The sequence below is a fragment of the Mycteria americana genome, chromosome 21 (assembly GCF_035582795.1).
Source record: "Mycteria americana isolate JAX WOST 10 ecotype Jacksonville Zoo and Gardens chromosome 21, USCA_MyAme_1.0, whole genome shotgun sequence".
Classification (NCBI taxonomy): domain Eukaryota; kingdom Metazoa; phylum Chordata; class Aves; order Ciconiiformes; family Ciconiidae; genus Mycteria; species Mycteria americana.
In genome coordinates, this window is record NC_134385.1 from 8,508,246 (window position 1) to 8,523,863 (window position 15,618).

Here is a 15,618-nt window from a genome sequence, read left to right on the forward strand (position 1 = left end):
TACAACTAACATTTCTAGTTTTTAACTTACAAATATCCAGTTCTGATGATCTCTTTTGTTGAAAGTATTTAACAAAGCAGTGTGCTTAGTGCACACTTAGTGATACCAGCTTTCCTTCTAAAACAGGATGCATGTGGTGTAGCAGCCAATGGACCATTTTGGAGGGGTGTGATTTGCTGTTACTGGTAGGGAAACAGTTGCACCAAATTCTCAAATGCCAGATAAGAATAGAATTAGTCAAAAAATATTATTCTTCAAAACAAAACAATAAAAAACCCAACAACAACAACAAAGAAGTTTACATACATTCTACACTAAGCTACTATTTGTAGCAACCAGCTTCTAGAGGGCCTTGTGCAATTACCAAATTGTAAATACACGTATAGGTAGAAAAAAAACCTGAAAAGCCTCCAGCTATAAGCTTAACTTTCAAAAAGTATCTGCAGCCAAAAAAGTCCCTGACCAGCTTGGTAGTAAAGGATTTTGCATACACTGACACTTCAAACAACTGTAAGAGATTTTGTAAAAGGATGCCAAGCCAAAAACTAGATAAGTTTTTGTAAGGCCATTCTAATGAAGTATTATACAGTAACTCATGGCTGAGTCCTTTCAGCAGATACTGTTACAGACTACGTTAATATCTTCATCCCAAAGAGTCGACAACAGCAGCACTGTGGTCTTGGCACTCCTCTTCTGATACCTTCTACTTTTCTTACATGCCGGTAGCTTGTTGTGGAGGGACCCCAGGCGTAGGCTGGCGAGGCAAAGTATACATGGCCCCAAGAAACTGGTCTGCAATGCGACCGGCTTCTCTCAGTCCACTCAGTAAAGCACCATGAACAGTTGCAGGGTAGTTGCGAATTGTATGTTCTCCCGCAAAAAACAGGCGAGGAATGGGCTAGGGGGGAACAGAGAACACTGTTAAGGATTGTTCATGTTCTTTCAGATTCTGCAGCAAACGGATACTTTAAGAATAATGTTAAAAGTCCTCTAATCACACCACAGTCTCCATTAACATGAAGGTGGTGCATATAAAATAGTCTATATTAAAAATATTTTAACCTGTCCTACAAATTACCAATAAAATCTTTATATACACCTTTCGTTTCACAGGAGGGTTTCATGTTTGTAATGACTGTAATATGAGGAAATATTTTGCAATTATTTGCCAATATCTTTGCTTTGATACAAAGATAATAAATCTCTACTTGAAAAACAATACTTTCAGAACCACGTAAGTAGGGGAGATTAACATCCCCAGCTGTATACCGAAAAAGCATTCAAATGCTGTATCCACAACTCTACAGCAAAACTGTTAAACACGTTTAAGAAGAATGATGGTTTCTGAGCCTGGGACATGAACTCTAGCACAGTAAGCAAACAAAAACTTCAGCAATTCACTTAAATTAGCAGTTTCTCTTTAAACTGAGACCTAAAACAACTATTGACAGTATAACAAAAAGTAGGAGAAAAACAGACTTTCACATATTATACTCTGCAGAGAATCATTTTATCCATAGCTATGTTCACTAATGACTTGGATCACCAGAAAAGAACCTAAATAAAACCAAACCCATACATCCTTCTCTGCTAGTGCTTTCAGAATGGCTATTGCTTTCAAAACTTTATCCTCTCAAAGTGAACTGGAGATGACTTATGCCTTCATTGTGTTCGCTGCCAGTTTGGGAGAGACCTTTTGATTCCTGTTCCTCTCACTCTGGCCTTCACCCTCTTTCAAATCACTACAATTCACTTAAATATGGTGATGAACAACATAAATATGGAGTATGAAACACAATAAATGTATAATATTATAATACTCTGTTCAGACATTACCAAATTGACTTTCTGAATAAAAACATGCTTTTTCTAGTAAACAAATGACACCAAACCTAGGAAGGCAGAATTCATGGATGGAAAACTGAATTATTTTACAAGTTCTAATCATTCATCAGAAGATGCATGTTATCTGAACTTGTGTTTAGATATATATGCAATTTACTTAGAAAAATAATCCTGTTTTGAGGTTTTTCTAAAATGAATTGAGCCACCTCTCACCTGAGGAGCACCTGGAATGGCTGGCCCTGGAGTAATTGGCTGAGCCATCAAATCATAGTCATTTCCAGAAGATCCAGCTGCTACATAGGAGTATGATCCCCGGGCCCAGGGGTCAGCACGCCAGCGGGACACCACAGTCTCTTTAGGCTGAGACAAGACAGAAACTTCAGTTGTTGACACAGTACAAGTTCTACAGTTAATGCAAAATACAAAAGATGCAAATTGCAAGAATAAAAGACACACAGTCCTTAGGCTAATCTTAATGGTGGAACTCCAAGTTTATATTCCATGATAACACATACTAAGGTAAATAACTTCTCTTTGGTGGCAATACCTTAATTCTTTCCAGTATTACCAGAACCTACTGCACATAGCTTCCGCACTGGAACTCAAACTTTGTAGTCAGCTGTACGTGCACGCTATGTACTGTTTGCTCTGTTTCTTCTCCTATTATCAACATAATGACAATGCACACTTCCTACTCCTTTACTTTCTTTCAGCCATGGCTCATCTGAGTATCTCTTCTGATTTGACTATGATATAGGCCTATGTAAGGTCTGTAACCATCTGGGAAAACGACTGCATGAAGGGCACCTGCACAAACATGTATATTTCTCCAATCTATCTGGTTTGCCAACGTAATGGTCATGATGAAAGATATTCCACTGAAAGATGCAACAGTGAGAGCATCACCAGGACTCAAACCAGTACCACTCTAAGGCATGACAGCAGTCAAGAGAAAATGGGACATCTTCATAACCTTGCAGACATTGAAAAGTGATGGGTGTGAATCTTAAAATAGCCCAGACTCTGTCCAAATGCGTAACTGAGTTTTAACAGGAATCATACCCTGTAAAAATGCAAACATCAAGACAGGAATCTCATCTCCTCTCCTTGGGCATGAAGATATTTCATGGAATTGTTCCCACTTGAACAGACCTTCCCACAAAGGAAGAGGAAGAGGCTCTATCTGGCAAGGGTGTTATTCAGAAACCAGTCCAGCAGGCACCGTACCACATCATGGCAAGGGAAGTCTCCTGGACCCCAACACCACCAGACCTGAGATGATCTCCTTGAGGCTGGCCTCAGCTGGACTATATGCAGCTGGACTTCTGCTGAGTCTGTGGAAAGGCCACAGAGGACTGTGGCCATGTTCCAAGGTGTAAGACACCACTGCGGGTTGGAGACCACATTTCCCAATATGGTCTGATGACTTAATTGAGAAAATTCCTCACCACAATCTTCAGCACCTTTTTATCCAAAAGGTAAGAAACTGAGTGATGAGCCAGCCCTCATATATTGACTGCTTCCTGAGAAAAAAATAACCTCACATTTCCCTCCTTGTTGGATGGAGACCACTGTGACAGCACTGTATGTTATCACATGTATGTCTGACAAAGAAAACTTTGAGGCATTTAATAAATTTTGTAATTCTCTCTAGTAATCACATGAAGCATTGCAGTCTAACAGGGAATAAAGCCAGATAGAAATTTTACTTCATTGAGGTAGTTTTGAAGGTACAGCTAACCCAGACACAATTGTAGAGCAGAATATGAAAGTACTGGTTCCCCAATACTGAGACTGCACCAGTCCAAACAGCAACTGTGGTGTTCACGTGCCCACATACCCACATACGTGTATGAGTCAACTTTTATTTTCATCCTGACAAGCAAAGGCTGTAATTAGGATTCCCTATGAACAAGGAGAGGGATGGTTAGAGGATAAAACACATACTACAATGGAAGTAGTACAAAACTGGAATCCTACTCTACAGAGGACATGGAGCTTGCAGAGGTTAGTTGCACAGCAAGGCTGAAAAAGTTTCCATGTGTTGAAGAACAGCAGGGGTAAAAAGTGGTTATATCTATCTTCGGGAAATGAAAACCAAACAAGAAAGAGAAAATAAGACAGTTACAAGAAGCAGCACAAGAACGAGGAGGATGGCTCACATTCCAATGAAGTGTTGCTTTTGTTTAAGTTTTCTGCTTCCCTGTTTTTCCCTTTTCCCTTCCTCCTGGTTCACTCTAGAGTGACATCTACACACTATATGATTTCTACAGCACCTGTAGACAGGAGAGCTCAGAGAGAGAGCTCATTAGGAAGTGAAATTGTCCTCTGGCAGTTCAGAGAAGGAGCTGTGGATTTATCAGAAAGGCAAGCCTGGGGTTTCCTTCTCTTGTGTTCTCCAGTCTGAGAGGTAAAATTCAACTCATTGAGCATTTCCAAAATATCAGATCCACTCATTAATTAAAAATCCATGCTTACAGTCAGCTGTGAGGATTTGTCCATCATATAGATAGCAGTAAAATACTGGGGATGATAAAGCTGTGTTCAGAAAAAGAGCTCTACAACTATTCTACAATAAAGATGACAAAGTGAATCTATTCCTCACATGAAATACCAAGCAAGTAAACAAGTAAACAGTCCAATTTACGCCTGGCCAAATGCTCAGAGAAGACTGGTATATTAAAGTTACCATATATTTTTTCTATTACTTTACTATATAGAAATCCCAGTGGAGCAGAGCTATTTATTTACAACCAATGCCATTTGTAAGAACTGCTTCCATGCTGCCTGTTAGGAGAACAGACCGAGTATTCAACTAAGTCACACACACTGTAGGTTGAACAGCTATAAGACTTTTCAAATTGATGTCCTAAGGACACAAGCTTCTTTTTTTTTTTTTTTTTTGAGTAATATTAAAGTATTTTCTAAGCTCTCCCTTCACTAACCATGCCTTTTACACTTATTGTGCCTAAATAACCGTTGGCTAGCTGCACAGGGAACTGATCCAGATTAAAGATTGCCTTTACTCCCTTCCTCCCCCTTCAGTTATTTTCCAGCCAAACCAGTTTCTTTGTGGAGTGCACTGGTCAAGAGCTTTACTGTACTTTAGAGAAGGTGCAGAACATGGCAGGGAGTATCTAAGCAGTGCTGTCACTAGCCATGGACAGCTCTGCTGTAACCCCAGAAACGTAAAAGGTAGAAAATTAACTGAAGTATTTGACACTCTGGAAAAGTCTTACTCAGTCTAAGACAATCTTCTCCAAACAAATAAACAAAAAAACCAACCACCAAAAAACTCCAAACCCACAAACAACCCCTCCTCCCAAAAAACCCTGAACGACCAAAAGGTGGTACATATACCAAACAGCTCAATACTGCGGCCAAGCTACTGAGAATTGTAGTACTTCCTGAAGTACAGAGAAGTTACCCAAAGATGCTGTCTGTACTAACCTGTGGCACAGCGCTGCTACCAAATATGCCTTTGAGGATGGCAAGGCACCGTCCAACAATGACATCATCACTGATATTTTCCATGATCCCTGCTGCTTCTCCTGCTACCAAGGCCAACAAAATTGGTGCTGGGGGCGGGGGAGGGTGGGGAAGGAGAGAGAAAAAACAATTGAATTATTGAAATTGAACATTTTAATCAGACAAGTTGGACTTGAATAGGCGTGGATCTGCAGCTAAGTCATGAGGTTAAAAACTAAACAAACCCAACAAAAGTAGTCCTAAATCTTCCACCATCATGTCAAATCACCAAAAGGAAAATGAATTAATATATGCTATGGTACCGTTTAGAATTATCAAGAGAACTGATGTATTAAAAATTAAATACACACATTAGGAAGTACAGCATGTAGAAGAAAGGAAAGGTTTTCTTTAGTGAAGACATCACTTGTTTGACATAGGAGTTTCCACTGGGATTTAACAGTCATCTGTGCTACATTTAAGGGAACTCAATACCTTCCAAACAATCTAATTTAGGTACGATTAACATCAGCATAGCAGTTAAGTTACCTGTATAAGTACTTCACTCAAAGTATCTAGATTTCTTCATTACCAATGCACATTCACATTAAATAATCTCAATGGAGTGGAAACTATGAACAATAGAACAATATCCAGAAAAGCAGCAATTCTGAGAAGAATTTTCAGAATATCTGTCAAAAGGACAGATATGAAATAACTCAGCTGCCCATGTGATGCTGTGGTGAAGAGTGTTAATGTGATTATAGGATATACAAACAAATAGATGAGGTCATTTTACCTCTGACCAGCTATGGTAAGACAAACCATACATTTTTGGTAGTCACAAATTCAAGGAAAACCTTAGGTAAGTATTGAAGAGCTACCACAATAACCCAATGGCAAGAAACATGCATTTACAAGAAGTGACTCAGACCTGAGCACGGTTACTTAATGAAAACTCTCTCAGTTGATCTTTCTCCTCCTGGAGATACTTATGAACTCCTAAATTTAGCAAAGGAAACACTACAGCTAGAAACAGATGTCAAGCATATTGAAATAGAAAATAAAGTCCTTGTTAAAAATTTGGCTTTAACTTTTGTACAGGTTTCGAAAATGATTAGTGAATTCCTTATATCCTGGTATATTCTGAGATCTCCTGGTATACATTCCCATCAAGTTACTGCTCTTTAAAGAAAACTGACGGAAGTTCAGTTGCAATATACAGGCTGGAAGACCCAATAATATATTCTGGTTAAAAACAAAACTCTTTGAAATTCTGAAGAAGTTAGACTAGTAAGGCTGTTATTACTACAAAGATAATTACACTACTCAAGATACAATTAAGACACCTCAATACGCAGGACCTCTGGGACTAGAAGCAGTTTATTAGACAAAAAAGATACAAGATTGCTCCTCTAGTTAAACTCCATTTTCTGAAAGATTAAGCCTAGTCTTTCCAACAATTGAAGGAAAGAACAAAAAAGTGGTTTCCTATCATCCATAGGCATTGGGAATTTTTTTTTTTTAATAATTTCAGCAGCAAAGTTTTTTCTAGTTTGCCATCCTTGACACAATGAGATCCCTGAACTCTTCAGCAATTATTCAGTCAACACATTTTTTCTTGATGGAACAACTACATATTCAAAACACAGCTTCCAGTGAATTTGTTCATTAAACTTGTATTCAGACAACCCCAAAATATTTTTATGGAAATCCTGCCTTTCCAGGCACGAGACCCTGTTTTGTAAGCATTTTTATCCAGACCTGAAAATGTTATTCAGTCACCTGGATTAATTCAGAACTGTAACAGCAAGCCACAAGGCTGTAGCAGAACAGTGACTATTTTGCTATGCAAATACCCAACTGCTGCTCAGAAAAGCTTCCTGCATGATGAGCATGTGTCACTGCTCCACAAAAAATTCTCTCCTTGAGGCAGTGATGTTTACAGAGCCTTGATACCAAACAGGAAGCAGAGAACGTGGTTTAGCCAGAGATGAGTGAGTAACCACAAAACTATGACAGAGGGCCTCATCTTTTTCATCACGTCTCTAGGAAAAACAGAAGAGCCAGGCAAGAAAACAGAGACTGAAATGTCATTGGACTTCCAGAAAACACTGAGCATTTCTGCTAGGAGTTCCTCTGCCCTGTGCTGATGGAGTCTCTCCATTTTAAAGTGTGTCTACGCAGCTACGACAATAATCCAACAGCATGGCGGAGCAAGAGGCACCAACAGCACAGGCCAGCTGCTCCGGGACATGCAGCATTCCTGAGGCTACACATTTTCTCAGCAGTCATTACCTGAACTATACTTAAACCACTAGGAGGATTCCTGTCTGAGCTAAAACAGGTCACCCAACAGGAGTACAAACACGTGCAGTCTTTTCATCTGAGTTTCATTCCATTCACCCACCTATCTTTAAACACTTCTCAGAGACCAGTTGGTCTCTGCCCACACAAGACCTTTAAAGAACTTCCACAGAGCTGATAACAGCAGGTGCTGTGATACTTCTAGTTTTTTTGTTTCTGGATTAATAATTAATCTCCAATCTGTTCAGTTTAAATAATCTCTGCCCAAAATGCTATGGCTACAGAAATACAGAATATGACAGAAATAAATAACAGCTTCACAAGTTCAGTCAGGTCTGCTTTAGTATTTCACAGTGTAATCACGTTAACTGCCACCTAACTATCCACGAGAAATGGTAATTGATTTTTTTTATTTCAGCCATCTGACTTGTGCTTTGGCATAGGATTTTATTGCATTTCTATTTTGCTTCTGTGCGCTCTGCCTATTTTCATGAGAAGGAAGGTTTTACATCTAGCAGCAAAACCTTTGTGAGTGAGATGGTCCTTCCATCTAAACCAAAACACCAACGCTACTTGTTAAGTATGTAATAGAGCCATCTTAAAGCCACAAAAGCAGATACACAAACAGCCTTGTTATCCAAGGCTCATTACCTGTATTTCTCCAGTCAAGTCTTATCAAACATTTTAACGATTAATACCCTAGAAAGGCACCTTCCTTGTGCAGCGATTTTCTGCAGTTAAAAGAAAAATCTGGCCTGCCCATGACAGAGTGGAAGAAAACCCACTGGTACTTTAAACAGTCATCTGCAATAAAAATAACTCATTTAATATTGCTCACTGTATATACACCTTTGCTTTTAGTATGATAAATGGCAATGAACAAAACCAGTATGCTTACTGAAAATATCTTCTGACAACCTCTTGTGGCAGACAACAGCTGCAGATAAAACAAAACTACTAATGGCAAAGTCCAGCTGTAGAAACAGGCAGAGCAATACCTTTTGCCTAGTTAAGCATTTTCTAAAGAGGAGTTCTAAAATTATCTGTCAGTCTGAGACCCACGGTCTACAGTCATAGCTGCTTTGCTGCTCAAAACAGGAAACAAGGTCACCCATTCAACAAACTGGAGACACCACAGCTTGCCTTTCCTCTAGGGTAACCATACAGTTGGGCCTGTAGCTCATCAAGCTGGAACGGTAATGCTCAGCAAGAGGAACGGAGCTATCACAAAGCCTCTAGTCTGCTCCACTGAAATCTGAGTCTTCAATACTCTGTAAAGGCTGTGCTGCACCCCCCTCAGAAATTGAAGCAGGATAACCTACAAGCATCGAGTTCTGCAACTCAGCCACATAAGAGAATACAAAGTCAATAGCACTCCTTACATCTGAAAAAAATGTAATTTATCTTGCTTAGTTCCTAGACACTTAGGTTTGAAATCCAGGGCAGCAAAGTCACCCGTACCGGAAAGGACTTGAGGTCGCAGATGAAAGGGGCTCGTCTACAGATATCAAACCATCCCAGATTAGACAGACAGCCCCATGAAAGAGGTCTGGTTTCAAACTGTCAGTTCAACTTGAAAAACATCCAGGAAGCTGAGGTTTTCAAAACTAAGATTAAACTGGATGCCAGTCCCATTTGCATGAGAAGCTCAGTGAAAGAGGGGAAGACCTCAAACAATGTTCCATGCGGCCAGAAACTCAATTTCAAAGAGACTTACGAACTAAGAAACAGCTTTTAATTCAGAAATGCTGCAAAGACAAATCACCCTTTTCTTGGAGAACTCAATACGTTCTCCTGACAAAGTAAATACGTAACTAAGACAACACTGCTCTTCGGCAAACAGAGCACACATGATTTGCTGTATTTCTGAAATACTATATAAACATGTTAGATTAGGGTTTTGGTTTTTTTTCCTTAATACAGCACAACAAAAATCAAAAAGTTAAGTTTTGCAGAATACCAGTGGCAACTAAATAGATGCTTAATAGAAGCAACCAAGATAACACTGAGTAAGTCACAGGACAACTTCATCAAGGTGCAAGACAATAAAGTAGCCTATATAAAGATGCAAGTGTTACAGTAGATAGGTAGCAATGCAATTTAACAGACATAGCCTGGAGTTCAGCATTATTAAATGCATAGTTGTCCATGTTCTACCCTAATTTACTACAGAATCCTTTGCAAGTCAGTGGTGCTCTCTGCTTCCATTTGTGTTCCTACAAATACTATCTTCTTATCATATCCATATGTGAACACTAACAGCATCTTAAAAAGTGCTCTTTTCTAGATCTGAAACTACACAAATAAGACACTGGCAAAAGTAGACGTGCACCACAGCTACCTTTGTACAGGTTCCAAAACAGGAAAAGTTCTCCTCTGCTTGCAGTAGTGCTACCAACATGACCAAACAAATTGACGCTTGGATCCCAGAAAACACGATCAAAACACAACACAACCTAGAAAAAAAAAGAATCAACAGTTAGGAAGAGCACACAGAAAAAAAAAAAAATACAGAAAGGTGTATACCTATACTGCCTTCCATAGGTTAGTATGCTCTCATACTTTAAAATTTGCAGGTTAACAAGCTACAGCAGACATATTGAGTCAACCTACTTCTGAAATTTAACTATTCAAAAATTTTGTGGGAAATAGAGAAGAGGTCCTTACAGATCTTCAGATAATTTTCAGCATCAAAATCTAGCAAAACAGCAGTGGAAAAAATGTTCTTCCTCTCATCCACCATACATATTCCATACACATTTCAGATTCTACCTATTGCTACCCCTGATCTGCTGCAGTTCCCTCAATGACCAAGTCACCTTGTTAAGATTGCCAAATCCCATACGCTGCACTGCAGAAGTTTTCCACTCAGGAAGAGGTGGCACAAACTGTACTGCTGGAGGCTGCTGTTTCAATACTCCCAAGGGAAGAGTACACAGCACAGCATCACATTTGTAAATGAAAGTCTGGCTAGTAGATCGGGTATTTACAGCTATCACTTCACAGCCTGGAAAGGGAAGAGAAAAACAATCATTTAATAGGCCAGGAGGCAAGAGCATTGGATTAAAAATTAAAGGAAGTACCATGAAAACATATCCACATCAGAAAATATTTCATGAAATGAAATATTCAGAAAATATTGAAATGAAATATTCAGAAAATTTCTGAAATGAATATTTCAGAAAATATGGAGACAGCTTTACACTAACAATTACTTAACTTGTAGGCAAGTGAACGTTATTGGCCACATAGCTCAATTCCAGAAAGTGTAATTCACACAGCATCTGAAAATGGCCATACTGGCATAAGCCTAAAGGTTCATCTAGGCCAGGAAATTATATTTAAATAGATGCATTAATAAATAGCAAGTAGAGAGCGAGCCTCTCATTGAGTTGCTCTCCCAGTTGACAGTTTCCTGAGCCCAACGTTTTGAAGAAAACCAAAAAGATATACTCCTTCCATTTCTTTGAGTCCATATTACATTCATTTATACTTCTAATACCAGATCCTGTGGCACCAAGTCTTAAGCAGTCCAAGACCTCTTACTCCAGACGCTTCAATCAATTAAATAAAGGAATGGGAGAATGAATGTGAACTTGTGAATCAGTAAATACAACTGAAAGGGATGGTGTCAAACAAGCCACAGAAATAAGCAAAAAACATTAAATATTAATAAATCTCTAACAGCTTCCTACACAATTAATCAAACTAAGAAATGTGGCTGTTTATCTAACCCAAAACATGTAATGGGAGGGTTTTTATGAGATCAATCTTCACGTCTGCTTCCAGAAGCACTGAAATCTCATTTCTATGATCATACTCCCTCAGAGCAGTTTTCTGGAGGAGGTGGTTTCCTTTACCTGATGCTGTATAGCGAACCTGTCGAACTGCTGTGTTTAATTTAATATCCAACCCTTCTGCCAAGGCTACAGGCACACAGGAATATCCATTCCTCACAGTCAAGTGACTGCCTGTGAATTCAAAGTCATCATCCTAAAATGAAGATGCATAAAAAGCATGCATTTATAATGAAATCACATAATTCAATAGAAAATAATCAGCAGCTCTACACAATGGCAAAATTTTTTCAAACCCTTTTTTTCAAAGAGCAAGTTGAATAAATTTGAAACCCTTTCTGTTTATTAGTCAAGTAGTAAGTACAGGAACTTTCACTAGACAGCGTTATTAGAGATTGTTTCAGCACTAACAAAAAGCTGTCTGGAATTTCATTAGCAAATAATCATGCTCAGTATCTGCATAAAAGCAGACAGCACTTAAGTGTTTAGAAACTGTTAACATAGAGAATGAAATAAATATAGCTTAAGTTTTTAGTGTATTGCTGAATGAATCCATTAATTAGCTACCTGGTCCCAGTGCTTCAGTGAAAGTGTAGATAGGGGTGTAGCATTAGCAAATTCTAGGTTTGCAAAATGCCAGTCGAGTATTTGCCTGTCTCTTGACGACAGATAAACATCACTAGAAAAAAAGAAAACATAATACAAAGACATTTAGTTTGGTAGAGTAGGATGTTGCAAATGCATTACTTTTGAAAATTTATTCACAATCTTTTTTGTTTGAGCCTCTCCTTAGTGGAGAAATAGATTAAAAAAAGAACACAAGAAGATTCTGTTCCAAACATTTGGACCTCCTTCATGAAAGCTGAATATCAAAAAATGGCAAATTCACATATTCAAAGTAGAGTTAATGTAAAATATTCTAAGTGAAGCTAGAAACTTAACTTTAGAACTAAAAAAATAATGGCTTAAGTAGCATGTATAAAGACGACAACTAAAAACCTAGTATAATCACACAGAGCACAAAATAATAATATTCTGCCAAAATAAGCAGGATTAGTATTCTTATTGACGGGGATTTCAAATCTCAAAGGCTTCCTGAGATCAGGTACTGGTTACAGTAAGGATTTCTACTGTAATGCACGCTAGCTAAGAACCACCTTTTTTGTCCAAGTCGCCGTTAAAAATGCAGAAGACGAGTTCTAAAATGGAGAGAGCTCAAACTTCGTGTTTGTACTTTCCTAACCCCTTGAGTTACCATAATTAAAAGAAAGCATACAATAGCATTTTTGAAACTCAGTGCAAAGTAGTAAAAACACTGCTTTCCTGAGTATTTATTTTCATAGTTTGTATCTTTACCTTGGTGGATTGGCTTCAAGTTCCTGTAACTTCTCTTCCAGCTTTCCTTGTGTTTCTGCCAATTCATCATACTCCTAATAAGATTAAAAGCAAACATTAAAATCAGTTTACATGTAAAAGGACTTAAAAGACATCATGTAGCATCAGACTAGACCTAATCTCAAAAGAAATCATTGGACAATTCATGGGTTTAGTGGAATCTAAATCAAGTTCTTTATTTTTTAAACATTTAATCCAGCATATTTTGCCCTCCTGCTGTTCGAATATACAGAAGCCTATGCCACACTGCAGAAAAGATCAGCATGCGAATATTTCAGGAATTTAAACACTCAGATCTGAAGAATATGAAGGTCCATTACAGTCCTGGTATTTTAAGGGTCCCTATGGTACTGAGAGCTTTGTCATATTGCACAAAATGTTATTTCTATTCTTCTTTCTCTCTTAAAAGATCATAGTTAATATTGAACATAAGAGTTTTCCAAAGCAGAAGCAGTCATGCAAAATGCAAAGACATGATCTAATTCAAGCTTCTTTCAGAGGTTTTTGTTTGTTTGTTTTAAAAAACATTAGTAGATCTAGGTGTAAAGGCAACAATCATTTTCCTTCAAGGCAGAATAATTTGGAGTGTCCAATAATAGCAACAAGAGCATAAAGCTGTTCATTGGTGACAAAATAAAAGACCTACTACTTATGCATATGGAAACACATTGAGCTTCCAAATAAAGGTATGTATCTTCTGTGGAACAAGTAGCTGAAAAATGATCCTTAGTTCCATCTGACCTGGGTTAGCAAGGTGTCTTTCACTATTGTAGAAAGAATAGTTTTTAACGTTTCCTTTTTAAGGCATATTTCTACATCAAGATACACGGGGTGGGGGGGGGGGGAACAGACACACGGACGAGACTAACTCTACTTGTCAAGATAGAGCTCTGTAAATTATAATCTTTGGATAAAAAAAAGTCTTTTTACTCAGGAAAATGCCTTTTTTATCTTAGAGAAAGAGCATCTCTCTTCAAATACAGATTTTATTTCCAGACTGTTGTGAGACCCAGCAGTACTAAAGATGAAGTCTGACTCAAAATTTAGCCTTCAAAACATTGAATGCTATCTGACATGAGCCAGCACAGACTGTTACCTAAAATTGAGCCTTCAACACATTAATACTCTCCATCATGAGCCATGAAAGATGGGTACCTTAATGCAGCCCTGTTATCAGTATTACAACCCAGCGTTACCATCAATCACATTCTCTTGAGAGTGCTGGATCAGAATGAGAGATGTGGAAATATTTATATTGGCTAATTTTATCTGGTTGCTAAAGTCCTCAGAAACCACTGACTTGAAGTGCTATATGTATGTCAACCTTTACCTTGCAAAGCGCAGTCAGATCTCTGTGTTTGCTTTTCACAAGGAACTCTGCTGTAATATCCCGAGGTGGCTTCACTTCTGATGCTTCCTTGTACTGTTGATGAAGTTCTTTAATCTTCTCTTTTAAATTCACCATCTTTTTCAGGTGGAGTAGGAAAAGGGAGAAAGAAAGGAAAAAAAAATATGAAGGAAGGTAGATTTCATGCAAGTTACTGTATAAAATGGATATTCATCTCAAACTATGCCATTATACCAGAGATTTCCTGGGTTTGGCAGATGTTACTTATATGCAATTCTACCTCCAAGAAACCACAATAAATACCACCAACCCCAAAACAACACGGCTTAAACCCAACATCATTGATTTCTTACAAGATATGTTGCAAATAACTTAGGATATGAGAGCTATCCTCAGACATTTTTAATTTGAGAAGCTTACATGGAGAAGTAAAGATGTCATCTACCACAACCAAAAACATTGTAAGTAGGCTTAAAACACTGTTTCTACACTACAAATCAGATCTGTGGTAAAGAAAGTAAACATTTTAAAATAACCACCCAAAAGCCTCAGTCATTATCAACATCTCTAAAGGAAACTATGATACAATGCTGTTTACCATCTGTCCTCTCCTTTTTTCCCCCCGTATTTATGTTTTGCGGTCTTCTGCCTAATCACTTATGTGCTCCTCCTTAAAAATGGAGACCCCTTTGTCATAGTGCTTCTAGGCAGGTCTTAAATGAACAGATACGTTTAAGAACAGCATTAATGGCAACTTTCTGATATTTTTCCATGGAAGTTTTTGTACATTTTGCCACTTTCTGAGGAACACAATGCTATTCCTCTTGTTCTAAATGTCATCATCTGACCTTGTTAAGAAGATCTTTCAATTCCTCCTGTGTTTTCACAATTTTTTTCCAGTGTTCAATCTGCTCATCCTTCACGTGCTTCTCCTGCAATCTGGAAAAGGTGAGAAGTGAGAGTCAGTTCAGCATAAAATCCTAGTGTTAGTAAGAAAACTCATTATCACAATCTAATTAGTGTAATGCAATAAAAGCACATCATAGGATATTTTAGTAAATACTCGTATGGCAATCAGAAAATTAATACAAGTTTCTGTAAATAAGGGATACTTGACTAGCTAAAGCGTGAGTCTGAAGTTACCTACTATTATTAAAAGGCGTATTACAAATGCCATTAGCTTTCAAGTAGCATAAGTGGGCTGTATGTACACCAATTCATACTAAGTCAATTACCCACTATCAGTTACTGTACTACTGATTTTCAGGAAGCTTTCAAGAAAAGATGTTTGCTCCTTTAACCATCTGTGGCATATTTTGCTTCAATAAACAAGAAATGCATACACAAATGAGAACTCAGCAGAGACCAAACAGCTGTATTGAATGGGTAATGCTTACCCTAGGAGCATCACAATGGTTTCAGGTTACCTTTTGGAAAATCCTCCACAAAATAGGAAAG

The 15,618-nt window shown here is 38.1% G+C and overlaps 1 protein-coding gene across 2 annotated transcripts in view; it reads right to left on the reverse strand.

The window, feature by feature from the left end:
* Positions 1-297: 297 nt before the first annotated feature.
* KDM1A (lysine demethylase 1A) overlaps positions 298-15,618 on the reverse strand; it is a 44,984-nt gene continuing 29,663 nt past the window's right edge. For both annotated transcript variants that reach the window (XM_075522642.1, XM_075522641.1), the window contains 10 exons: positions 15,009-15,099; positions 14,143-14,277; positions 12,774-12,847; positions 11,985-12,096; positions 11,481-11,613; positions 10,440-10,627; positions 9,962-10,076; positions 5,296-5,423; positions 2,059-2,205; positions 298-898 (listed from right to left, as the gene is read on the reverse strand). In XM_075522642.1, coding sequence (XP_075378757.1) covers positions 713-898; positions 2,059-2,205; positions 5,296-5,423; positions 9,962-10,076; positions 10,440-10,627; positions 11,481-11,613; positions 11,985-12,096; positions 12,774-12,847; positions 14,143-14,277; positions 15,009-15,099 — 1,309 coding nt within the window. In that variant the 3' untranslated portion in view covers positions 298-712. The remainder of the gene's footprint in view (positions 899-2,058; positions 2,206-5,295; positions 5,424-9,961; positions 10,077-10,439; positions 10,628-11,480; positions 11,614-11,984; positions 12,097-12,773; positions 12,848-14,142; positions 14,278-15,008; positions 15,100-15,618) is intronic.